The sequence below is a fragment of the Euprymna scolopes genome, chromosome 44 (assembly GCF_053919585.1).
Source record: "Euprymna scolopes isolate OS-2025 chromosome 44, ASM5391958v1, whole genome shotgun sequence".
In the NCBI taxonomy this organism is placed as follows: domain Eukaryota; kingdom Metazoa; phylum Mollusca; class Cephalopoda; order Sepiida; family Sepiolidae; genus Euprymna; species Euprymna scolopes.
In genome coordinates, this window is record NC_136525.1 from 52,123,884 (window position 1) to 52,143,526 (window position 19,643).

At 34.8% G+C, this 19,643-nt stretch overlaps 1 protein-coding gene across 4 annotated transcripts in view; it reads left to right on the forward strand.

Annotated features, from left to right (window-relative positions):
- The window catches only part of LOC145268841 (uncharacterized), a 177,877-nt gene that overhangs the window by 5,450 nt on the left and 152,784 nt on the right, over positions 1-19,643 (forward strand). For all 4 annotated transcript variants that reach the window (XM_080124508.1, XM_080124509.1, XM_080124512.1 and 1 more), the window contains exons 2-3: positions 16,534-16,853; positions 18,958-19,097. In XM_080124508.1, coding sequence (XP_079980634.1) covers positions 16,534-16,853; positions 18,958-19,097 — 460 coding nt within the window. The remainder of the gene's footprint in view (positions 1-16,533; positions 16,854-18,957; positions 19,098-19,643) is intronic.

Consider the following 19,643-nt stretch of genomic DNA (forward strand, 5'->3'; position numbering starts at 1 on the left):
TGATTTTTCCAGGCTTCCAGTAAATTCATTTGTTCTTTAAGTTTTATTTTTTGCCCCCATAAACATAACATCCACATATGTAATTACAATGTACGGTACTCATCTGCTGTCAATAAAATCCCCCCAATTATCTCCCTTTCATTCTTTTTATCACTTGTTACTTCTCTTTTCGTGAGAGCGGTGGATTGGTAGCAACAATAGTCATTGAAGCGACGTGGTTGCTATGGAAACCAGTCATAAAAAACATCGCTCACCTCCTTACGTTTTTTTTTTGATTTTGAACACCAATAAATTCACCATAACTTTTGTTTTACCGAGCGAAAATTGAAAGATTTTTTTTTTCACAATATAGCTGAGAAGGTGATCTATAAACTGTAACAATTGTTTTTTTTTTTTTTTTTTTTTTAAATTTTTTATTTATTTATTTATTACATTTTCACCCCAAACAAGGCACATTGCCACTTCGTTGTAGGGGGCTACTATCAGGGACATAGGTATCAAGGGTACTGTGTAGGGAGTTGGGCAGCAAGCTGTCGGTTCACGTTAGACTTGAACTTCTGCATGTCAGTACAGTTGGGGAAGCAGGGACCCGGAAGGGAATTCCAAAGTCTAGCTGTTTTAAATTTGGTCGAAAAATGAATGAGCGATGAAGCTTTAAAGCAGTTCTAAATGACTAAACCTGTCACTTAACGATATATTCAAACACTACGGTGTTGGATGATAGGCTATAATAGAAGGAAAGAGAATTGTTAAAGAACGTGCCAACAATTTTAATAATGACGGTACCGTTCCAACAACTTTTGGAAGGCCCTAGGGAATTCCTCTTCTGTGAGCAACTCAATGACCTGTGGTGTCGTATTTCTGATATTTTTTTTTTATTAAATATAAACTAAAAATAAAAATATATCTATACATAAATGATAAACTTAAAAAAAAAAAAAAAAAAAAAAAAAATAGAATAATTAACCTTTTTTCTGATTGGTCTAAAACTTTTGGTTATTTGAAGACGCCGTTAAAAAAAAGAAATGCCATCTGTTAGCATAAAAAAAAAGAAAGCAATTATTAACGATGAAGATACAGAACAGTAAAGAATGGATTGCTACATAACACCGATGTTCCAGCGCGGTTCGTGTTCTGCATAAGTGCCGAAGCGTGTTAAGGTCCTTTCCTGATCCTGGTGAACTTGAAGAAAGAATCTGATCAACTTTAATCATCCTTCTAGTATAAGGGAGTACCTGAACAGATTAGAAAAACAAGTATATTAAGTTTTGTAGGCCTATCTAATCTCTTGAAGTATTCACAAAACCTATAAACCCTTGTCACAGCATCTTTCATCTTTTCACTTGTCTCATAATGAGACGGCCTTTGAAATTTTCCTAGATCTTGGAGAAAAGTCACTGGTATCAAGGTCTGGACTGCAGGATCTGAATTGATCAGCTCGACCATCTGCCTGCTGTCATAACATCTTTCTTTCTGATCTCCTCTGAAAACCCTCGGTACAAACTTCATGCAAATCTTCCGCATCTTCAGTTTCTTGTGAATACTTGTGTGTACAGCTCTCATACTGACATCATGACATCAAACTGTGCACTTATTGTCTCTATAGACACACAACAGTCCTTATCCATGAAATTCTTTATTTGGCCAATCAACTCTGGTGTTCTGATTTCCTTACTCCTCCCTCACGTCTCATCATCCCTCACAGACTCCCAGCCTCCCTTGAATCCCTTATGCCAATCATGTTGGAGGCATGTAAGATGGTTCGAAACCAGTCTGAAGCATTCCATGCGTTTTTCCAAGTTTAAAACAGAATTTTATTTCATATCATTCTGCTAAAAAATCCTCGCGTCCAGATTGCATTTTTTAAAATTCACCAGCTGTAATAATCAAGCTTTAGTAGGGTGTATTCCAATTCCTGCTGTAGCTGTTCATTTGAACCTAAAAATCATAAAAATTGGTCAGTCATTTCATAAGATGTATAGCAATAACGTACTGAATTTTCAAGAGTCTTCGACAATGTTAAATGCCTGTATAAAAAAAGTCTCTATAGACATGCATCCATGAAATTCTTTATTTGGCCAATCAACTCTGGTGTTCTGACTTGCTTACTCCTCCTTCACCTCTCACCATCCCTCACAGACTCTCATGCTTTCTTGGACTCTTTTATGTCATTCAAAAACTTATGCTCAATTCCTGCAAGATGGTTCAAAAGCAGTCTGAAGCATTCCATGCATTTGTGGCATTTTTTTCTGCTAAAATATCCTCGAGTCCAGATTGCATTTTTGAAATTCACCAGCTGTGACAATGAACCTTTAGTAGGGTGTATTCCAATTCCTGCTGTAGCTGTTCATTTGAACCTAAAAATCATAAAAATTGGTCAGTCATTTCATAAGATGTATAGCTCTTTATCTGTGCCTAAACAAAGATTCCAGGAGCAAAGCTTTCTTAGAACTGCACGCCTATGGAATTGTCTTCCGTTTTCCTGTTTTCCAGCTGACTACAATATGGTTGTCTTCAAGTCTAACGTAAACAAGTTTTTGATGAGCCGTTGTACATAAGTTAACAAATTTACTGAATTTCCATTACTAATGATTACTATATATTTTTTTTTTACATAGGCATCACCACATTATCAAGGCCCAGAGGCCACTCAAGGATAAGGATTAAAGAGTGTACAGTAGAAATTGGACAATATAGTAATCATTAGTAATGAAAATTTGGTAAATTTGATAACTTATATGGAACGGCTCATCAAGAACTTATTTACTTTAGACTTGAACACAACCATATTGTAGTCAGCCGGAAAGCAGGAAAACGGAAGACAATTCCACAGGCGTGCAGTTCTAAGAAAGAAGCTTTGTTCATGGAATCTACGTTTAGGTTTAGGCACAGATAAAGAGTGGGGGGAATTATTGATAGTGTTTACAGCTAGACTAGTGTTTCTTGTCCAATTGTCTACTGTACACCCTTTAACCCTTATCCTCGAGTGACCTCTTGGCCTTGATAAGTAGCGATGCCTATGTAAAAAAAAAAAAAAAAAAAAAAAAAAAAATTAGCAATAGCATACTGAATTTTCAAGTCTTCGACAATTTTAAATGCCTGTATCAAAAAAGCCTGGAAACTTAGTAAGAAGTGATCTCAACATTTTCCACTAAGACTCGCGTGCACACACACACACACACACACACACACACACACACACACACACCTCTTTATTAGAATAGCAAAATTTTAAAATGATAAAATCGCAAAAAAAAATGTGTGTGTGTGTGTGTGACGCATCTGCTGATGTTTTTTTTAATCTATGTACCTACCTATAAAGTCACAGGTGGGGGGGGGACAAAAATTAGATTGGATTATATTTTAAGCAAAAGTTAAAAAAAAAAAATAAATAAATAAAAGCATTTTCGAACTTGAAAAGAAAATCAATTTTCACTTCAATAACAAACGATATTTGTTGTAGCAGAATTTTTTGAGGATTGAGGTTTTTTTGGGTTTTTTTTTACAAAGGAGTCACTACTTATCAAGGCCCAGAGGCCACTCGAGGATAAGGGTTAATGAGTGTACAGTAGTCAATGGGACAATATTGTAGTTCAGTAGAGCCCTGGGATATGGTGGTCCTAGGATACTTTTTTTTTTTTTTCCAGATTACAATGTGGAATACAATGTTTTTCCGGACCCTGGTTATGGTACAGGGTGGGCCAAAATAAGGGTCTTATTTTTAAAAATTCATAAATTCATGTAAGTTTTAAGAAGTGTTTTTCGGCCAAAATTTGTTTTGTTTATTTCAAAAAAATCTCGGAAGGGTCAGTCTACACACACATAAAGTTTGGTGAGTTTAACTTTTATTTTGTGGAAGTTATTCAAATTTAAAGATAGGACCCTTATTTTGGCCCACCCGTGTTTGCCCTCCCTTATGGTGTTATTTATAATATTATTTGATTATATCTTCTTGGCAGTACTTTGCAAATGAAGATTCTATGAAGGGGGTTGTCCATGTCGACTGCAGGCACACTTGTGGATGACGAGCCCGATACGGGACAAGCAAGTTTGGCCACAGCGGCTGCAATCAAGTCACGTCAGGTGTGGCTGCTGCGGCTTCCCAAATCTTCCTCCTGCAGCGCTTCTCCCGCAGATTCTCTGTACGGGAGATCTCAAAGAAGGCGACTGGTGGACAGTACATCGCCAGGTATCATGGTCAACAGCGAGAGCAGACCACTGGAGGTGGTCAATATGGCAGTCACTGAGGAACTTCTTCAGAGAGTCTTTATATCTTTTCTTCGGTGCCCGTCTGTCACGACGGCCAGTAGAGAGTTCGACATATAGGATGATCGTCCATTCTGGAGTTGTGCCCGACCTAGCGTAGCTGTGACTTAAGCAGCATGGCCTTGATGCTGGTGATTTCTGCCCGCTTGATAACCTCAACATTGGTGACCTAGACGAATTCATAATTAAAGGATACTCCAACTTAACATCTAAATCTGACCCCCAAGATCACCATGGGCATGGAATATGTGCCTACATTAAAGATGGCTTTCCATGTGGTAGGGATATCTCCAGAGAAGACCCTAATTTACCTTATATGTGCTTTAGGGTTGCACTAGCTTGCACCACTGTATTTATATTTGCACTCTATCGCCTCCACAACAGTGGAGTTACTATCTTTAAGAGCATATCTGAGAAAATTGACCACATCCTGTCTGCTCATCCTTCGGCTAACATTCACATCTGTGGTGACTTCAATGTCCATAATGTGGAATGGCTGACCCACTCAAATAAAACCGATGACGAGGGAAGGTTTTGTCATGATTTTGCCATTGCCTATGACCTCACTCAGATTGTTCATGAACCCACCCGTGTGCCCGATACACCCGGTCAATATGCAAGTCTTCTAGACCTTTTCCTCACAATTTCCCCTGAGCTGTGTTCATGTTCCATTCTATCTCCTCTGGGATCCTCTGACCACTCTGTTGTAGCAGTTAAGATAAAAATGAAATGTAATAAGTCTCCAGACGTACCTCTCCACCGTACTGTATATCGATACTCTATGGCAGACTGGGATAGCTTCCGTACATTCATATCTGACTTACCTCTGCATTCCATGTTTAAAAAGGATGTGTCCTCTATAGTATTAGACCTGACTGAATGGTTAATTATAGGCATAGACCGATTCATACCATCCAAAAAATTCTAACAAAAACCTAACAGCCAGCCATGGTTTTCCCCTGAATGTGCTGCTGTCATCGCGCACAGAAATAACTTTTTCCATAGCTACCAACGTAATAGATGTACTGAAACTAAAGCTGCTTTCAGGACTGCCAGCAACCACTGTAAAAAAGTAATAAAACATGCAAGAGAGCTATATGCTAAGTCTGTTAAATCCAAAGTAGCTGAGCAGCGGCTTGGTTCCGACCAGTTCTGGCAAATAGCAAACAGGATCTTGAACAGAAGTGTGCGTTCTATCCCAACTATCATCAATGGACCTGAGGTCATCTCGTCAGCATCAGACAAGGCCAGACTATTTGCCAAGAACTTTGCAGCTAATTTGACCCTATGCGACAATGACCATCAACTCCCTGTATTTCCTCCTATAACAGACAACACGCGATGCAACATACAAATATCTGTGCGTGAGGTCGCTAAGCTAATCAAGAATCTTGATTCCAGTAAAGCAACTGACCCTGACGGTATTCCAGTTATAGTGCTGAAAAAGCTCCAACCAGAACTTGCCCCATACTTACAAAACTGTTTAAGCGTTGCCTTAAAGAGAAGTGCTTTCCAACACCCTGGAAAACCTCATCAGTATGCCCTGTATTTAAGAATTCAGGTGAAAAGTCATCTCCCTCTCAGTACAGACCAATAAGTCTCCTGTATGTCATGAGTAAGTTGTTGGAATCCATATTAAATAAAGAAGTAGTCAACCACCTCAACAGAAACAACCTTCTTAGTGACATGCAATATGGTTTCCACTCTGCAAGATCTACCGCAGATGTGCTAACGGTTATATCACATAGGATTAGTGAATCTCTTGACAAAGGTTTCCTTTCCAGGGCAATTGCTCTTGACATATCAAAGACCTTCGATAAGGTATGGCATAGGGGCCTACTTCACAAGATTTACAGCTACGGTATTACTGAAAATGTTTTCTCAATTATTAAATCATTTCTCTCCGATAGGTTCATAAGAGTAGTGGTTGATGGGTAGAAATCAGAGGCCCACAGTATTAATGCTGGAGTCCCCCAGGGGTCGATCCTGGGCCCAACTCTCTTCCTGATCTACATCAATGATCTCCCAAAACACATAAATCATTCGTTGACATCTATGCTGATGACACAACCATCTATGGCAACACATCAAAGGCTGTAAATGACAAAGTTTTCTCTAATTCTCTCTCCTCTGATCTTGAGCACATGGTACAATGGGGGAAGAGGTGGCTGGTCACTTTTAATGCATCTAAAACCAAGCTTCTATCTTTACATCATCAACGTTCTGATCCCCATCTGGCATCAATTGAAATGGATGGCTCTCGTCTTGGAGAGGATCCATGTTTTGACAAGCTTCTGGTCTTGACCTTTACTCCTGATCTGAAATGGAAGATGTACATCAAATCTGTTGCCAGGGACGCTGGGAAAATGGTGGGATCCTTCTACCGCTCCAGAAGATATCTCACTACAGATGCAATTCTCTGTCTGTATAAAAGCCAAGTACGTCCAAGAATGGAGTACTGCTACCACATCTGGGCAGAAGCTGCTAAAAACAGCCTATCCTGCCTTGACAGAGTACAAAATAGACTTTGTGGTTTAGTGGAGGATGCCCTTTTCTCTTCGCTGCAACCTCTCTCCCACAGAAGAGACGTTGCAAGCCTGTCTTTGTTTTATCGCTATTTCCATGGTAGGTGCTCGTCTGAGCTCCAATCCCTCGTCCCCCCTCGCCAATGTTTCACGAGAAACACCCGTCTAGCTGAAACCATGAGCGCTCCTCAATTTTTAATGAATGCACTGTCCGTTTTTAGTTAGTATGCCTTTGGGCATGCTACTATATCTTGTTACTATTTACATATTTAAACTTCTGCAGGTTGAAGCAGGAAACGGGTAGGAAATTCCAAAGTCTATTAATCCTAAGGAAGAGTCCGTTACACTAGAATTTCCACCATCTAGGGATCTCAACAATGAAAGGGTGGAATTTTGCTGTTTCAAATTAGTCAGGGGTATGTATGTTGAGGGGGCACAAGTGCTACATGTTTATCAGAACATATTCCATTAAAGTACTTAAAAAAAAACAGGGATGTGACATTGTGGTGATGGGACAGATGTTGGAGCTTGGCTGATAATGAAAAACCCATTATATATTTTTTATTTTATTTATTTATTTTTACATTTTTTTTATTTTTATTGCATTTTCACCCCGCTTGAAACTTCTGCATGTCAGTACAGTCAGAGTAGTATTAGTATATCTTTGTGCATGCTGATGTATCTTGTCTCAGTTCGGAGATACAGCAGCATGTCCAAGGACATACTGACTGAACTTAAAACCGGTTTTATTATGGAAATCGATAAGGAATATCCACCTTACTTGCTAAAGAAATGCTAGTTTTATTTTGGTGTCTTAAACTTCTATCCCCCCCCATTATTTTGCTGATGAGATTATGTTCTAAGACAAAACCGTTGTCAATTGTCAATTATTGTTGTCAATTATTGTTGTCAATTTAAATAAAATGAATATTGTTTCCGAAACAATCATACATTCAAGCTGCTTTTGTTTGTTTTTCCTTTTGAAAATGATTAATAATTTATAATTATTGATTTTTTTTTACTCAATATTAATATAGCTCTAGAATACATGCACCTATTGAGCTTATTATATATCTATGGGCACTGTTGTTGTAAAAGTATTGATACATTTATAAATACAACAAAATAAACTCTGCTCTTTAGACTCCAGGTCTAATTCCCTCTATAAAATATGTATTATATATATATAATATAAATAGATTATTATTAAATATTATGTGCATAAAAGGTATAATGATATTTAATAAAAAAATAAAAATTTCTTGCGAGTGTGTGTATGTATGTATATATATATATATATATATATATATATATATATATATATATTTAAATAAGGGAGTAGTCACCAACAATGTATTTTTTAACATTATTTTATTATTCCGTGTCTTGGTTTTTCATTGGGAATTATGTTTGGATCATTGTAATAATGTTTTTAAGTCATTGAAATCGTTTTTACGTGTGTTTCAGACGGTCTGTGATGCGTCCTCGTCAGAAATTATATTCAAATATATATATATAATATATATATATATATATATAATATATATATAAAATAAAAATTACAATTAAATTTACCAAAATGATTCAAGATGGTAAAATTAAAGTATATTATAAATATTAAAGAATTAATATTTATAAAGTCATCTCAGCCAGATGTAAAAGCTCGATAAAACCTATATATATAATATAAAGCTGAACATGTGTGTGTCTGGTCACGAATAGGCTCCTATATGGTTGACTATTATAGAAAACTGATCACATATAATGATAGATGTATCGAGACACAGGAATGGGTATGTTTGATCTGGCATAATGATGATTCATTAAAATTGTGGAGTCTGCGTATGCGCCTGGCCCGTAAAGTATGGAAATAAAAAAAATTTAAAAATTAAAAAAAAAAAAAAAAAAAAAAACATTGACAAGTGTTTTTGATATAGATGTACATAATAATACTTTGATAAGTATGTTTTAACTTAAATAGGGATGGTATAATAAAATTGTGGGGTTGGCGTTCGCGCATGGTCTCCATAGAATGGAAATAGGCACAAACTTTAATAAAGACTTTTCATATCTATCTGCGTAAGTATACTTTGATAATCATGTTTCAGTTTGAAGAAATATGGTATAATAAAATTATGGGGTGTTCGTTCGTACCTGACCTCCATAGAATGGAAATATGTCACAAAGTTTAACAAGGTTTTTTAATATAGATCCACAGAATATTGTGATAAGTGTTTCAGTGTGAACAGGTATGGTATAATAAATTATGGGGTTTATCTATTTTATTTTTACTTTCATCATATTTTGCTTTGGTTTTGATACCCCCAAATTCGAAGCTATCTCTTTACAACCCTTTCTTTTCATAACCTATCATACTTTCATAAATCAGTCCATTTTCTGTAGGCTGTTTTTGAACCCAGTCAACGACGGGTACTTTTGCTAGTATATATATATATATATATATATATATATATATATATATATATATATATATATAAAAAGCTTATAGCTCTTTAAAAAAATGCTAAGATAGCGAAAAAATTTAAATGACAGCATTTAGAAGCTGTTATATCACTAAAAACAAAAAAATCTTTATATTATATATATACTAGCATTTCAGCCCGGCGTTGCCCGGGTGTTTGGGTGTGTATGTTGAGCAAAAAAAAAAAAAAGTGGTAGTAGGAAGGCAGGCTCGAACCCGTACCGCAAAGGAGGAAAAGAATGGGGTAAAACCTAACGTTTATGCTGTTACGACCACCGCCAGACCGGAAGCAACATTTTTTAAAATCAAGGCTAGACAATCTAAAAGAGAGGATAACTTTCAAAAATATCGGCGAAAAAAGTTACCCCCTCCCCGTAGAAAAGTGCCTAGTTGAAGGGGAAGATATTAATGTTTTTAGCCAATTTTTTGATATTTGTCATATGAAAGGTCGACCTTTAAAACGATACTGATCTTGGTAAAATCCGTCGCCTCTTGAAAGTTTAAGGCAGATATGCAAACAAACAGACATACATACATACATTTATATATTGGTAACTGAAAATTTTCGACCTAAACTGATAAAAAAGCTTTCCCTATCTCTGAATACCCTTTATGTAAAATTTCAAATGTTTAGACCAGAAATTGTGAGTAATTTGGAAGAAACTGCAGAGGTCAATTTTTTTAAACTTTGACCCCTATTATGACCTTAAAATTTATTGTTTTGGGCTAAAATCAGGTTATTAAGTTAGATCCATGTCCAAGGAACCTATATCTAAAATTTCAAGTGCGTAGACCCAAAATTGTCGGAGGAGTTTGGTAGAGTTCTCAAAGGTCAAACCGTTGAACTTTGACCCCTTAATCGCCAAATTTCTGGCCAAAAACCAGTCACATCAATTTTCCCAAATCTCAGTACCCTGTATATCAAATTTCGAGTCTGTAGACTAAAAATTGAGTTATTGCGTAGGGAAATGTACACACACACACGTTCACTTTTATTTATATATATATATATATATATATATAGGTAGATAGATAAAATGTCTATGGGTGGATGTTTTTTTTTTTTTGTGTTTTTTTTTCAAGTGTCTTGTTATTTAATTGTTAGCTGAAAGTACAAAATAGTTACAAAACGATCTCTCTGTTAAGAATGGAATATATATATAATTTTTTTGTTTTGCTCGTTCTGACTTGATAATCAAAAACTTACTTTTTCTATCTAAAAATTATTAAAACAAACTTAATATAGGCCTATTTCACGGAAAGTGGTCCTAAGGGAATATTCTTTTTTTTTTTCTGAAATCTGACCATGTTTTCAAAAACCTTTGATATGAGAACTGTCAAAAAATGGCAGACATGTTCAGGTTAGTTCAACTTTGATCCGAGGGTAAATTTGAAATCATCTCATTCATGACTCAAACTTCATTTTAGTCACGTAATTGATTTAAAAGCCAAGTACGTCCAAGGATGGGGTACTGCTGCCACATATGGGCAGCAGCTGCTAAAAACAGCCTATCCTGCCTTGACAGACTACAAAATAGACTTTGTGGCTTAGTGGGGGATGCCCTTTTCTCTTCCTTGCAACCTCTCTCTCACAGAAGAGACGTTGCAAGCCTGTCTTTGTTTTATCGTTACTTCATGGCAAGTGCTCGTCTGAGCTCCAATCTCTGGTCCTCCGCCAATCTTTCATGATAAACACCCGTCTAGCTGAAACCACTGTCAATAATTTTCCCCAATCTTTATCTGTGCCTAAATCAAAACGTAGATTCCATGAACAAAACTTCTTTCTTAGAACTGCACACCTGTGGAACTCTGTTCTGTTTGCCTGTTTCCCACCTGACTACAACTTGGATGCTTTCAAGTCCAACATAAACAAATTCCTGATGAACCGCCCCCTTAAGTAAGACACTTTATCAAATCTCAAATCTCCAATACTAACGATTACTAAGATACTATCCCATTGATTACTGTACACGCAATAACCCGTATTCCCGAGTAGCTTCCGGGCCTTGATAAGTGGTGACTACCATGTAAAAAAAAAAAATAAAATAAAAAAAATAAAAAGCCGGTCTTTACACAAATATTCAGATATTAGACACGTATTTCAAGAAAAAAAAAAACTTATTTTTCCAGCACCATTCATATTTTATGAGAAAATTTTCAAAATTGTTGGGTTAGACAAGGCCCTATGGACAAATTTATGTTTAGTTGGCCTTTGACAACTAAATATTTTCGTTTACTAGCCAAATAGAAAAGTTAATAGCCAAACCTACATGATTTTTAGAATATGACATCTTCGTTCCGTGACAAGTATGTACATCATAAAGATTTTTCTGTATTTTTTTTTTTTTAAATAAGTGTAATTCTAAATATGCAACAAATTATAAACATTGTGATTTCTTCAGATATATTTTTTTTTAAAACAGCCTTCATTTAAAAAAAAAAAATATTCTTTTAAATTTTTATTGTTTAAATAATTTAACTTTGTTTGTTTTAGTAAAAAAAAAAAGTTGAAAAGATATTTTTCACTCAAGATTCCACTTGGAAGATTGTCGGTGAAAGAAATACCATTGCTAAAAGATAAGCGTTTCATTATTTCTAGTCTTTGCAAAATCACTCGCAAATGCGACTGTTTCACTCGCAATGTAAAGCCCTGTCAGATTGTGTGCTTAAGACTTTTGATTGAAAGTTAAAACAAATCCACTAACAGATTGTTGTAAAGAAGTCCTGCACTCATACCTAGAGTTAGTGGTAAGGTAATTTTTATTTTTTTCTCACATTTAGCCTTAAAAAAAAAAAAAAAAAAATCCCTGCCTCCTAATCGCCCATATCAAAAATATCTTTTGGTTAACTGCCCTAAAATGCTAGACTGACTCTGAAATGGGAAATCATTTTGCAATTAATTTCGCACTTGGAGGGTGTGGGCTGCATTGATATTCGATTCGATTTTTACTGTTGCCCACTCACATCTCTGATATTTATAATGTACGGATGATGCTGAGGTTACACGTATTGATGCAGTTCCATATGGAGTACAAATATTGAATATTATTTTTGTTGGCAAAGGTCATGTGTCAGATTTGCAGATGATGAAAAATCTCGACAAAGAAACATTTACCACCAAATTCAGGCTCTTCTCTTTACTTGTAATGTGTGTGTGTGTGTGTGTAAATAAAAATTCCAATAAGTTTACCAAGGTAATCAAAATGGTAAACTTAAAATATATTATAAATATTAAAGAGTTAATATTTACAAGTAAAGTAATCTCAACCAGATGTAAAAGCTCAATAAAACCGAAAAGGAAATAGAGCTTATAATATGAACAAATGATTAATAAAACATGTTAAAAGACGTCTTGAAAAAGAGTTAAAAACATATTTAATTTTAAAAAAAGGAAGCACAAGATAAGTGGATAGTCCTTAATCCGCGGAGTTTCGAAGAAATACTCTCCTTCTCATCAGAGGGCAGGAATTAGCAAAATGCAGGATCAGATTTTGCATGTAAAAGTATTTAATGAAACCACAAGTAAGTCACAGATCTTACTTGGTTAAAAAAAAGGGTGAGGTAAGGGGAATAGGAGGTAAAAGAAAAAAATGATAAAACGTTTTCACATGAATGGATAGGACTATCCACTTATCTTATGCTTCTTTTTAAAATTAAATGTTTTTAACTCTTTTTCAAGATGTTTTTTAACATGTTTTATTAATCATTTGTTCATATATATATATATATATATATATATATATAATATACTAGCATTGTTGTCCGGGTGTTTGGAGGTGTATGTTGATCAAAAAAAAAAATAAAGTGATAGTAGGAAGGCAGGCTCAAACCTGTACCGCAAAGGAGGAAAAGAACGGGGGGGGGGGAATGACGTCTTTGCTGTTACGACCACTGCCAAACCGCAAGTGACGTAAGTTTTAATTAAGGCTAGACAATCGAAAGGAGAGGATGACTTTCGAAAATATCGGCGAAAAAAAAGTGAACCTCCCCTCCACCGTAGAAAAGTGCCCACTTGAAGATGAAGATATTAATGTTTTTAGCTTATTTTTCGATATTTGTCGTCTGAAGGGTCGAGTTTCAAAACGATACTGATCTTGTGAAAATCTGTCGCCTCTGTTGAAAGTTTTAGGCAGACATGCAAACATACATACATTTATATATTGGTAACTAAAAATTTTTACCCAAACCGATTAAAAATCTTGCCCTATCTCTGAATACCCTTTATGTCAAATTTCAAATGTTTAGAGCAGAAATTGTTTGAGTAATTTGGTAGAGACCAAAGCGGTCAAATTTTTTAAAACTTTGACCCTTAACATTTATTACTTTTGGCTCTAATCAAGTTATTAAGTTCAAGGAACCTATGTCTAAAATTTCAAGTGTTTAGACCCAAAATTGGCAGAGGAGTTTAGTAGAGTTGTAAAAGGTCAAATCGTTGAACCCCTTAACAGTAAAGTTTCTGGCCGAAAACCAATTACAAAGATTTTCCCAAATCTCAATACCCTGTATATCAAATTTCGAGTCTGTAGATTGAAAGTTATTGTGTAGGGAAATGTACACAGACAGACAGACACTTTCACTTTTATATATATATATATAGATAAATATATACTTAAGAATAAAATTATCTAATAATCAACTGGTATGGAAACTGTGATAATAAGATTTACAAGATATTACTGGCCATAATATTCTATAAGTACTATCCCATCGAAATAAAAATTGCTCGATATACAAGATAGAGCAAATAAATCAAATTTTAGTCATTCAATAAATTAAAAAAATTATGACGTTAAATTTCAAATCAAAAGATTTTTCTTATTCTATGTAAGACAAAGAATACATTTGAAATATTTTAACTCGTTATCCTATAGGATTTCGATGTCTACCATCTCTTCAGAGGAGAAAATATTAGCAAATAATTATAACGGTTTACACCTTATTTGCTAAAGCCAGTGAGACATGGAAAATCGCAATTAAAAATTGTTTAAGTATTTAAATGTCATAGGGTAAGGGAAGTTAATGAAAAGGATATAAAAATTCACATCCAAATTGCATGGGAAAATCCGAAGTGAATGTCTTTGATAGCAGTGTGGTAAAATGATCCGAAGTAGGCATTTTCCTGGAGCAATTTTCTTTGCTTATATAATGAGTCCGATAAAAAATTTTCTTATATGGATCCGGTGGATCTGTTTATCAATAAACATATAAATTGATAGATTTAATATTTTTTTTAAATTATAGAACATGAGCTTAAAATTCCACTCCAAAATAATTTCAAATTGTTAATAAATGAAAATTAAAACCGCTTTCAGTAGGCATGCAACTTACATCTAAAATTTCAAGTGTTTAGACACAAAATTGGCGGAGTTTGGTAGAGTTTTCAAAGATTAAATCGTTGAACTTTGACCCCCTTGACAGCCAAATTTCTGTCCGAAAACCGATTTATAAAGATTTTCTCAAATCTCAATACCTCTTATGTCAAATCTCGAGTCTGTAGACTGAAAATTGACAGAGTAGTTTGGTAGAGAAATGTACACACAGACAATTTCACTTATCTATCTATATATATATATATATATATATATATACATATGTTGATGGGCATATAATTTGGTTTGTTCGCTTTTCATCTCCCTATTCTGTAGGAATACTATTTCCATTATTTTCATCATATATATATATATGTGTGTGTGTATTTTTAACTGAACATGCTGGGTTCATAAGATATCGATCGTTGCGTTGCTTTCATCCAATTATAACGAAACATACATAAAAGCTAAAGAACGGATTTTAATTTCTATTTAAAAAGAAAAAAAAATCAATATTCTGCCAACGTGTTTTTAGGTGCATATCTCGCAGTTTTTCGAACGAACCGTGTCCTTCACTCCCACTGAACCGAGCCCTTACTCTTTCTATCTTGAAATCTTTTAATTTCTTACAGAGTGCAACTGATATTTACAGAATGTGTTGGCGTTTGTGCTTTTTTTTTTTTTTTTTTTTTTTTTTGTGTGTGTGTTTACCTAGTTCAAAAAATAAAACGAAACGCACACTGGCATACATTGCAAATATGTATATATATGCGTGATGTATGTGCCTTGTAGGGAATGTGTTTTTCTCTTCCCTACAACCTCTTTCTCACAGAAGAGATGTTGCGAGTTTGTCTCTGCTTTATCGTTATTTTCATGGCAAGTGCTCGGCTGAGTTCCAATCTATGGTTCCACAATTGTTTGAGTGCCATCAGTTAGAATCGAAACCAAAAGCAAAACTGTAGCATTCAAAGCTGGTGATGTTACCACTGTACAAACGTGACACACATGTAAAACAGTTAAAACTTAAAATGAATCTACAAAATGTTTAACAATTTTTTTCCATTTTGACCCCTTAAAAACATTTTTTAACTGGCCCCATAAAGAAATGGTCCGTAAAAATCCAATCATTTAAGGCCCCTAGCGCCGCTCTGCGACTTTTAATTTCAGAAGAGATAGTTTGAAAATATGAAGACAGACACAGACATATAGCCCTTTTATATATTAGACTAGCCTGGGTGCCCGGCATTGCCCGGGGGTTTGGAGGTGTGTGTTGAGCAATAATTAAAAAAAAAAAAAAAAAAAAAAGGTAGTAGACAGGCAGGCTTGAACCCGTGACGCGAAGGCAGAAAAGAAAGTGAAGAAAACTTGACGTCTTACCGCTACTCCATGACGTGACTGGAAGTTCAGAATGTTAAAATTAGACAAAATCAATCCAACCCATACGATGACTTGCAAACGTGACACGCATATGAACTGATTAAAAATTAAAAATAAACTAAGATGAATGTACAAAATGTATAACGATTTATTATTTTTTTTTTTCTCCAATTTTGACCACTTTTTAACCCCTTAACAGCTATTTTAACCGGCTAAAGATCCATAAAAGAAACCAATCATTTGAGGCCCCTAGCGCCACTTTTAGTTTCGGAGGAGATAGTTTGAAAATATGGAGACAAGCATAGTGAGTTTTACGTTTTGAGTGTTTTCACAATATTTCGACTGATGTAACCTTGGAACTTAAAGTATTATTGGGAGTAGGATGCTTTGGGGGGGGGGTCTTTTGAATTTGGTAATTTGCACAGAATTCTGAACCGAAACGATCTTGAAAATGACGCTCCAAATGAGAATCTTAGTCCGAAGAATCTGAATAATACAACTATCCCGATCCTTATCCAAAAAAAATTCAGAAATGTTCTTTTTTTTTTTAAATTTTTTTTTATTGTTGTTGCAGATTTGGTGCCTACTTGAACTATGAGAAGTGCGGCTTTGGTTCAGTGGACGAATTATTAAAATCGATTCCAGACTTTGTGAAACGGAGTTTGCAAAAAAATGGCCAGTATTCCTACAAATTGACAGGGAGTGCGGCCTCTGACTTTTGCGGCAAGACGTCCCCTTTTTCCCCAAAGACAAATTCTTCATCTCCACTCCTGCCGAGTCCATTTCTTCAACCTTATTCTTCAAAGAATTCAGGGTTTAAGGCGACGGCGCCAAATAATGTCTTGAACACATCTCCACATCATTCCAACTCTGCAGAAAACAAGAAAAACAAAGGTGAGTGTCTTAGACGTTCTCAATTCAACCAATTAACCATATTCCATGTGAAATCTATTGCTTTTACCATTTTTATGATTTTTAATTTTTTATTTATTTATTTATTTTTTTTTTAACTAAATAGTCAGCACTGATTAAGGCAAGAGACTACTTGAGGATAATGGTTAATGAATAAATGAATGATTGTTAGGACCAAGTGTTAAGTGTGTTATATATTTGCTGTGGTCGGTTGTTCAAAATGTGTTTGTCCAGTCTATATAAATGTTAACATCTATTTTTGTTGCTGGTACGAATGTGTGTTCTTTTTTGTTTTTTTTTACATGGAAGTCACCACTTATCAAGGCCCGGAGGCCACTCGGGGGTAAGGGTTATTACGTGTATAGTAATACACAATTCTTGCTATTTCGGCCCCTCTTGGGTTGATTTGGCTTCTTTGTATAAAAGTGAAACTTATGTGTAACTAAGGTGTGGTTCGCGGCCTACGGGGCCGGGAGCGTCCAGAAAGCAAATGGACGTTTGGTCAGTGTCGGTTTTACCGTCATATCAGACAATTGCTTTCATATGGACACACTCCCCTAATAAAGGAGAAGCTGGTTTTCCCCAACATGTTTGGGAAACAAAACCAGACAAAATTGGGTAAAAAAACAAATCTAAAAGAACTATCCCGCAGTTAAAATTAAGTGCGGGATTTCATTACCTTTGGCCTATTTATGAACATTACATTGAAATTGCTTTCAGTTACTTCCCTTTCATGGACGAGCAGGTAACATACCAAGTTTTTCACCTCAACATTCCGGGTTCGATCCTACCTACCTATCAAAACTTTTTTATTTTATTTTTTTTTTATTTTACTTTTTCTTTTTACATCAAGTTCAGTTTTCTTTTTTTTTTTATTTAAAAATTTTTTTTTTTTTAATTTTTTTTTTTCTTTCGATTTTTTTTAATTTTTAAATTTTTTATTTTTTTTATTTTTAAATTTAAAAAAAAAAATTTTTTTTTTCTTTCGATTTTTTTTTTTAAATGAAGCTTAACATAGGATATGAATCTAAACCTCTCTCCCCCGCAACACACACACCTACAAAAAACTTTTTTTTCACTGTTTAGCCTGCTTTCCTACGAAAACTATTTTTCTTTTTTTTTACCCCCTCCCCCCAAAAAAAAAAGAAAAAAAAAAACACACGACTCTACAAACACCTGGGCAACGCTGGGTAACCCCGCTAGTTTATAATGTTTTATTTATTTTCTTTCTAGCAGTTCATCCCGGCTTTGCTCGGCCCTATTTACTGTTCATAACTTTATGTGCATATATATATTAAAAAGTTTCGCTCATGTCCATGTAACCTACATTTAAAATTTCAAGTGTTTAGACCCAAAATTGGTGGAGGAGTTTGGTAGAGTCTGCAAAGGTCAACTCTTTCAACTTTGACCTCTTGACAGCCAACTTTTCGTCCAAAAACTGATTAAAAAGCTTGCTGCATGTTTGAATACTCTTTATTCAAATGTTTAGACCTAAAATTGGCTGAATAGTTTGCTAGAGACCGCAAAGGTAAAATCTTGGCAGCCAAATTTTGGGCCCAAAAGCCGATTAAAAAAGCTTGCCCTTTGTCTGAATACACTTTATGTAAAATTTCAAATGTTTAGACCAAAAATTGGCTGAATAATTTAATAGACCACAGAGGTCAAATTTTTTTAACTTTGACCTCAATTTTGACCCCCTTAACATTTATTGTTTTGAGCTCAAATCAAATTAAAGTTTGATCCATGTCCAAGTAACCTATATCTAAAATTTCAAGTGTTTAGATCTAAAATTGGCGGAGGAGTTTGGTAGAGTTTTCAAAGGTCAAATCATTGAACTTTGACCTGTTGACAACCAAATTTCTGGCCGAACACCGATTAAAAAGGTTTTCCCAAATCTCAATAACCCTTACGTCAAATCGCTAGTCTGTAGACTGAAAATTGACAGAGTAGTTTGGTAGGGAAATGTACACACACACACAGACAAATACACTTTTATAGATATATAGATTTCAATGTTTTTTTATTTCAATGTTTTTTTATTTATTTCAATGTTTTTTTGTTTTTTTTTAAATTTATTTCCTTCAAGATCCTGGTAGCAGAAGTCCGATTCCGTCAATGCCTCCGAACAACCTCACCACAGACGTGGATGCAGATGATATTATAGATTTGTGGATCGATGATTTTGATAGCTCCATAAATCCAAAGGTTATTCAGAAGATTGAAAAGGTAACAATATTTTCTTTTGTAACAATTAATTGCTGCTTTTCGAGGCTTGAAGGCAACTCGAGGATAGCAGTTTATGAGATTTATCCATTGAGTTTTTTTTAATGTAAATCTCTCCAGACAAGACATGAAGCCACTTGATGTAAGGAGCTTAAAAAGTAGAAAAAGGCTAAAAACTACCAACAATAAGTGTTAGATGGACAGATTCTGACATAGAGGACAGCAATTCTTTCTCCTTGGTCAGAAACAGCGCTCATGGAATGTGAGAACTGAAGGACGAAATTAGGGAAGCAAAATTTGATTAATGAACAATATCATGAGAGGATTGGATATGACGGGTGAAGAAAGCAATATTTGATAACCATCTATATAATTATTACGGATGGAGTGTAATAATTATATATATATATATATATATATATATATATATATATATGTCTATCTTGTGTATTTTAAGACCAAAAATTGTGTCATTTAAGTTATTAGCTGTATATAAGTCAACTGTAGATTTTAATTTAATATAGAATGGTATTTATGCGGGTATTTAAA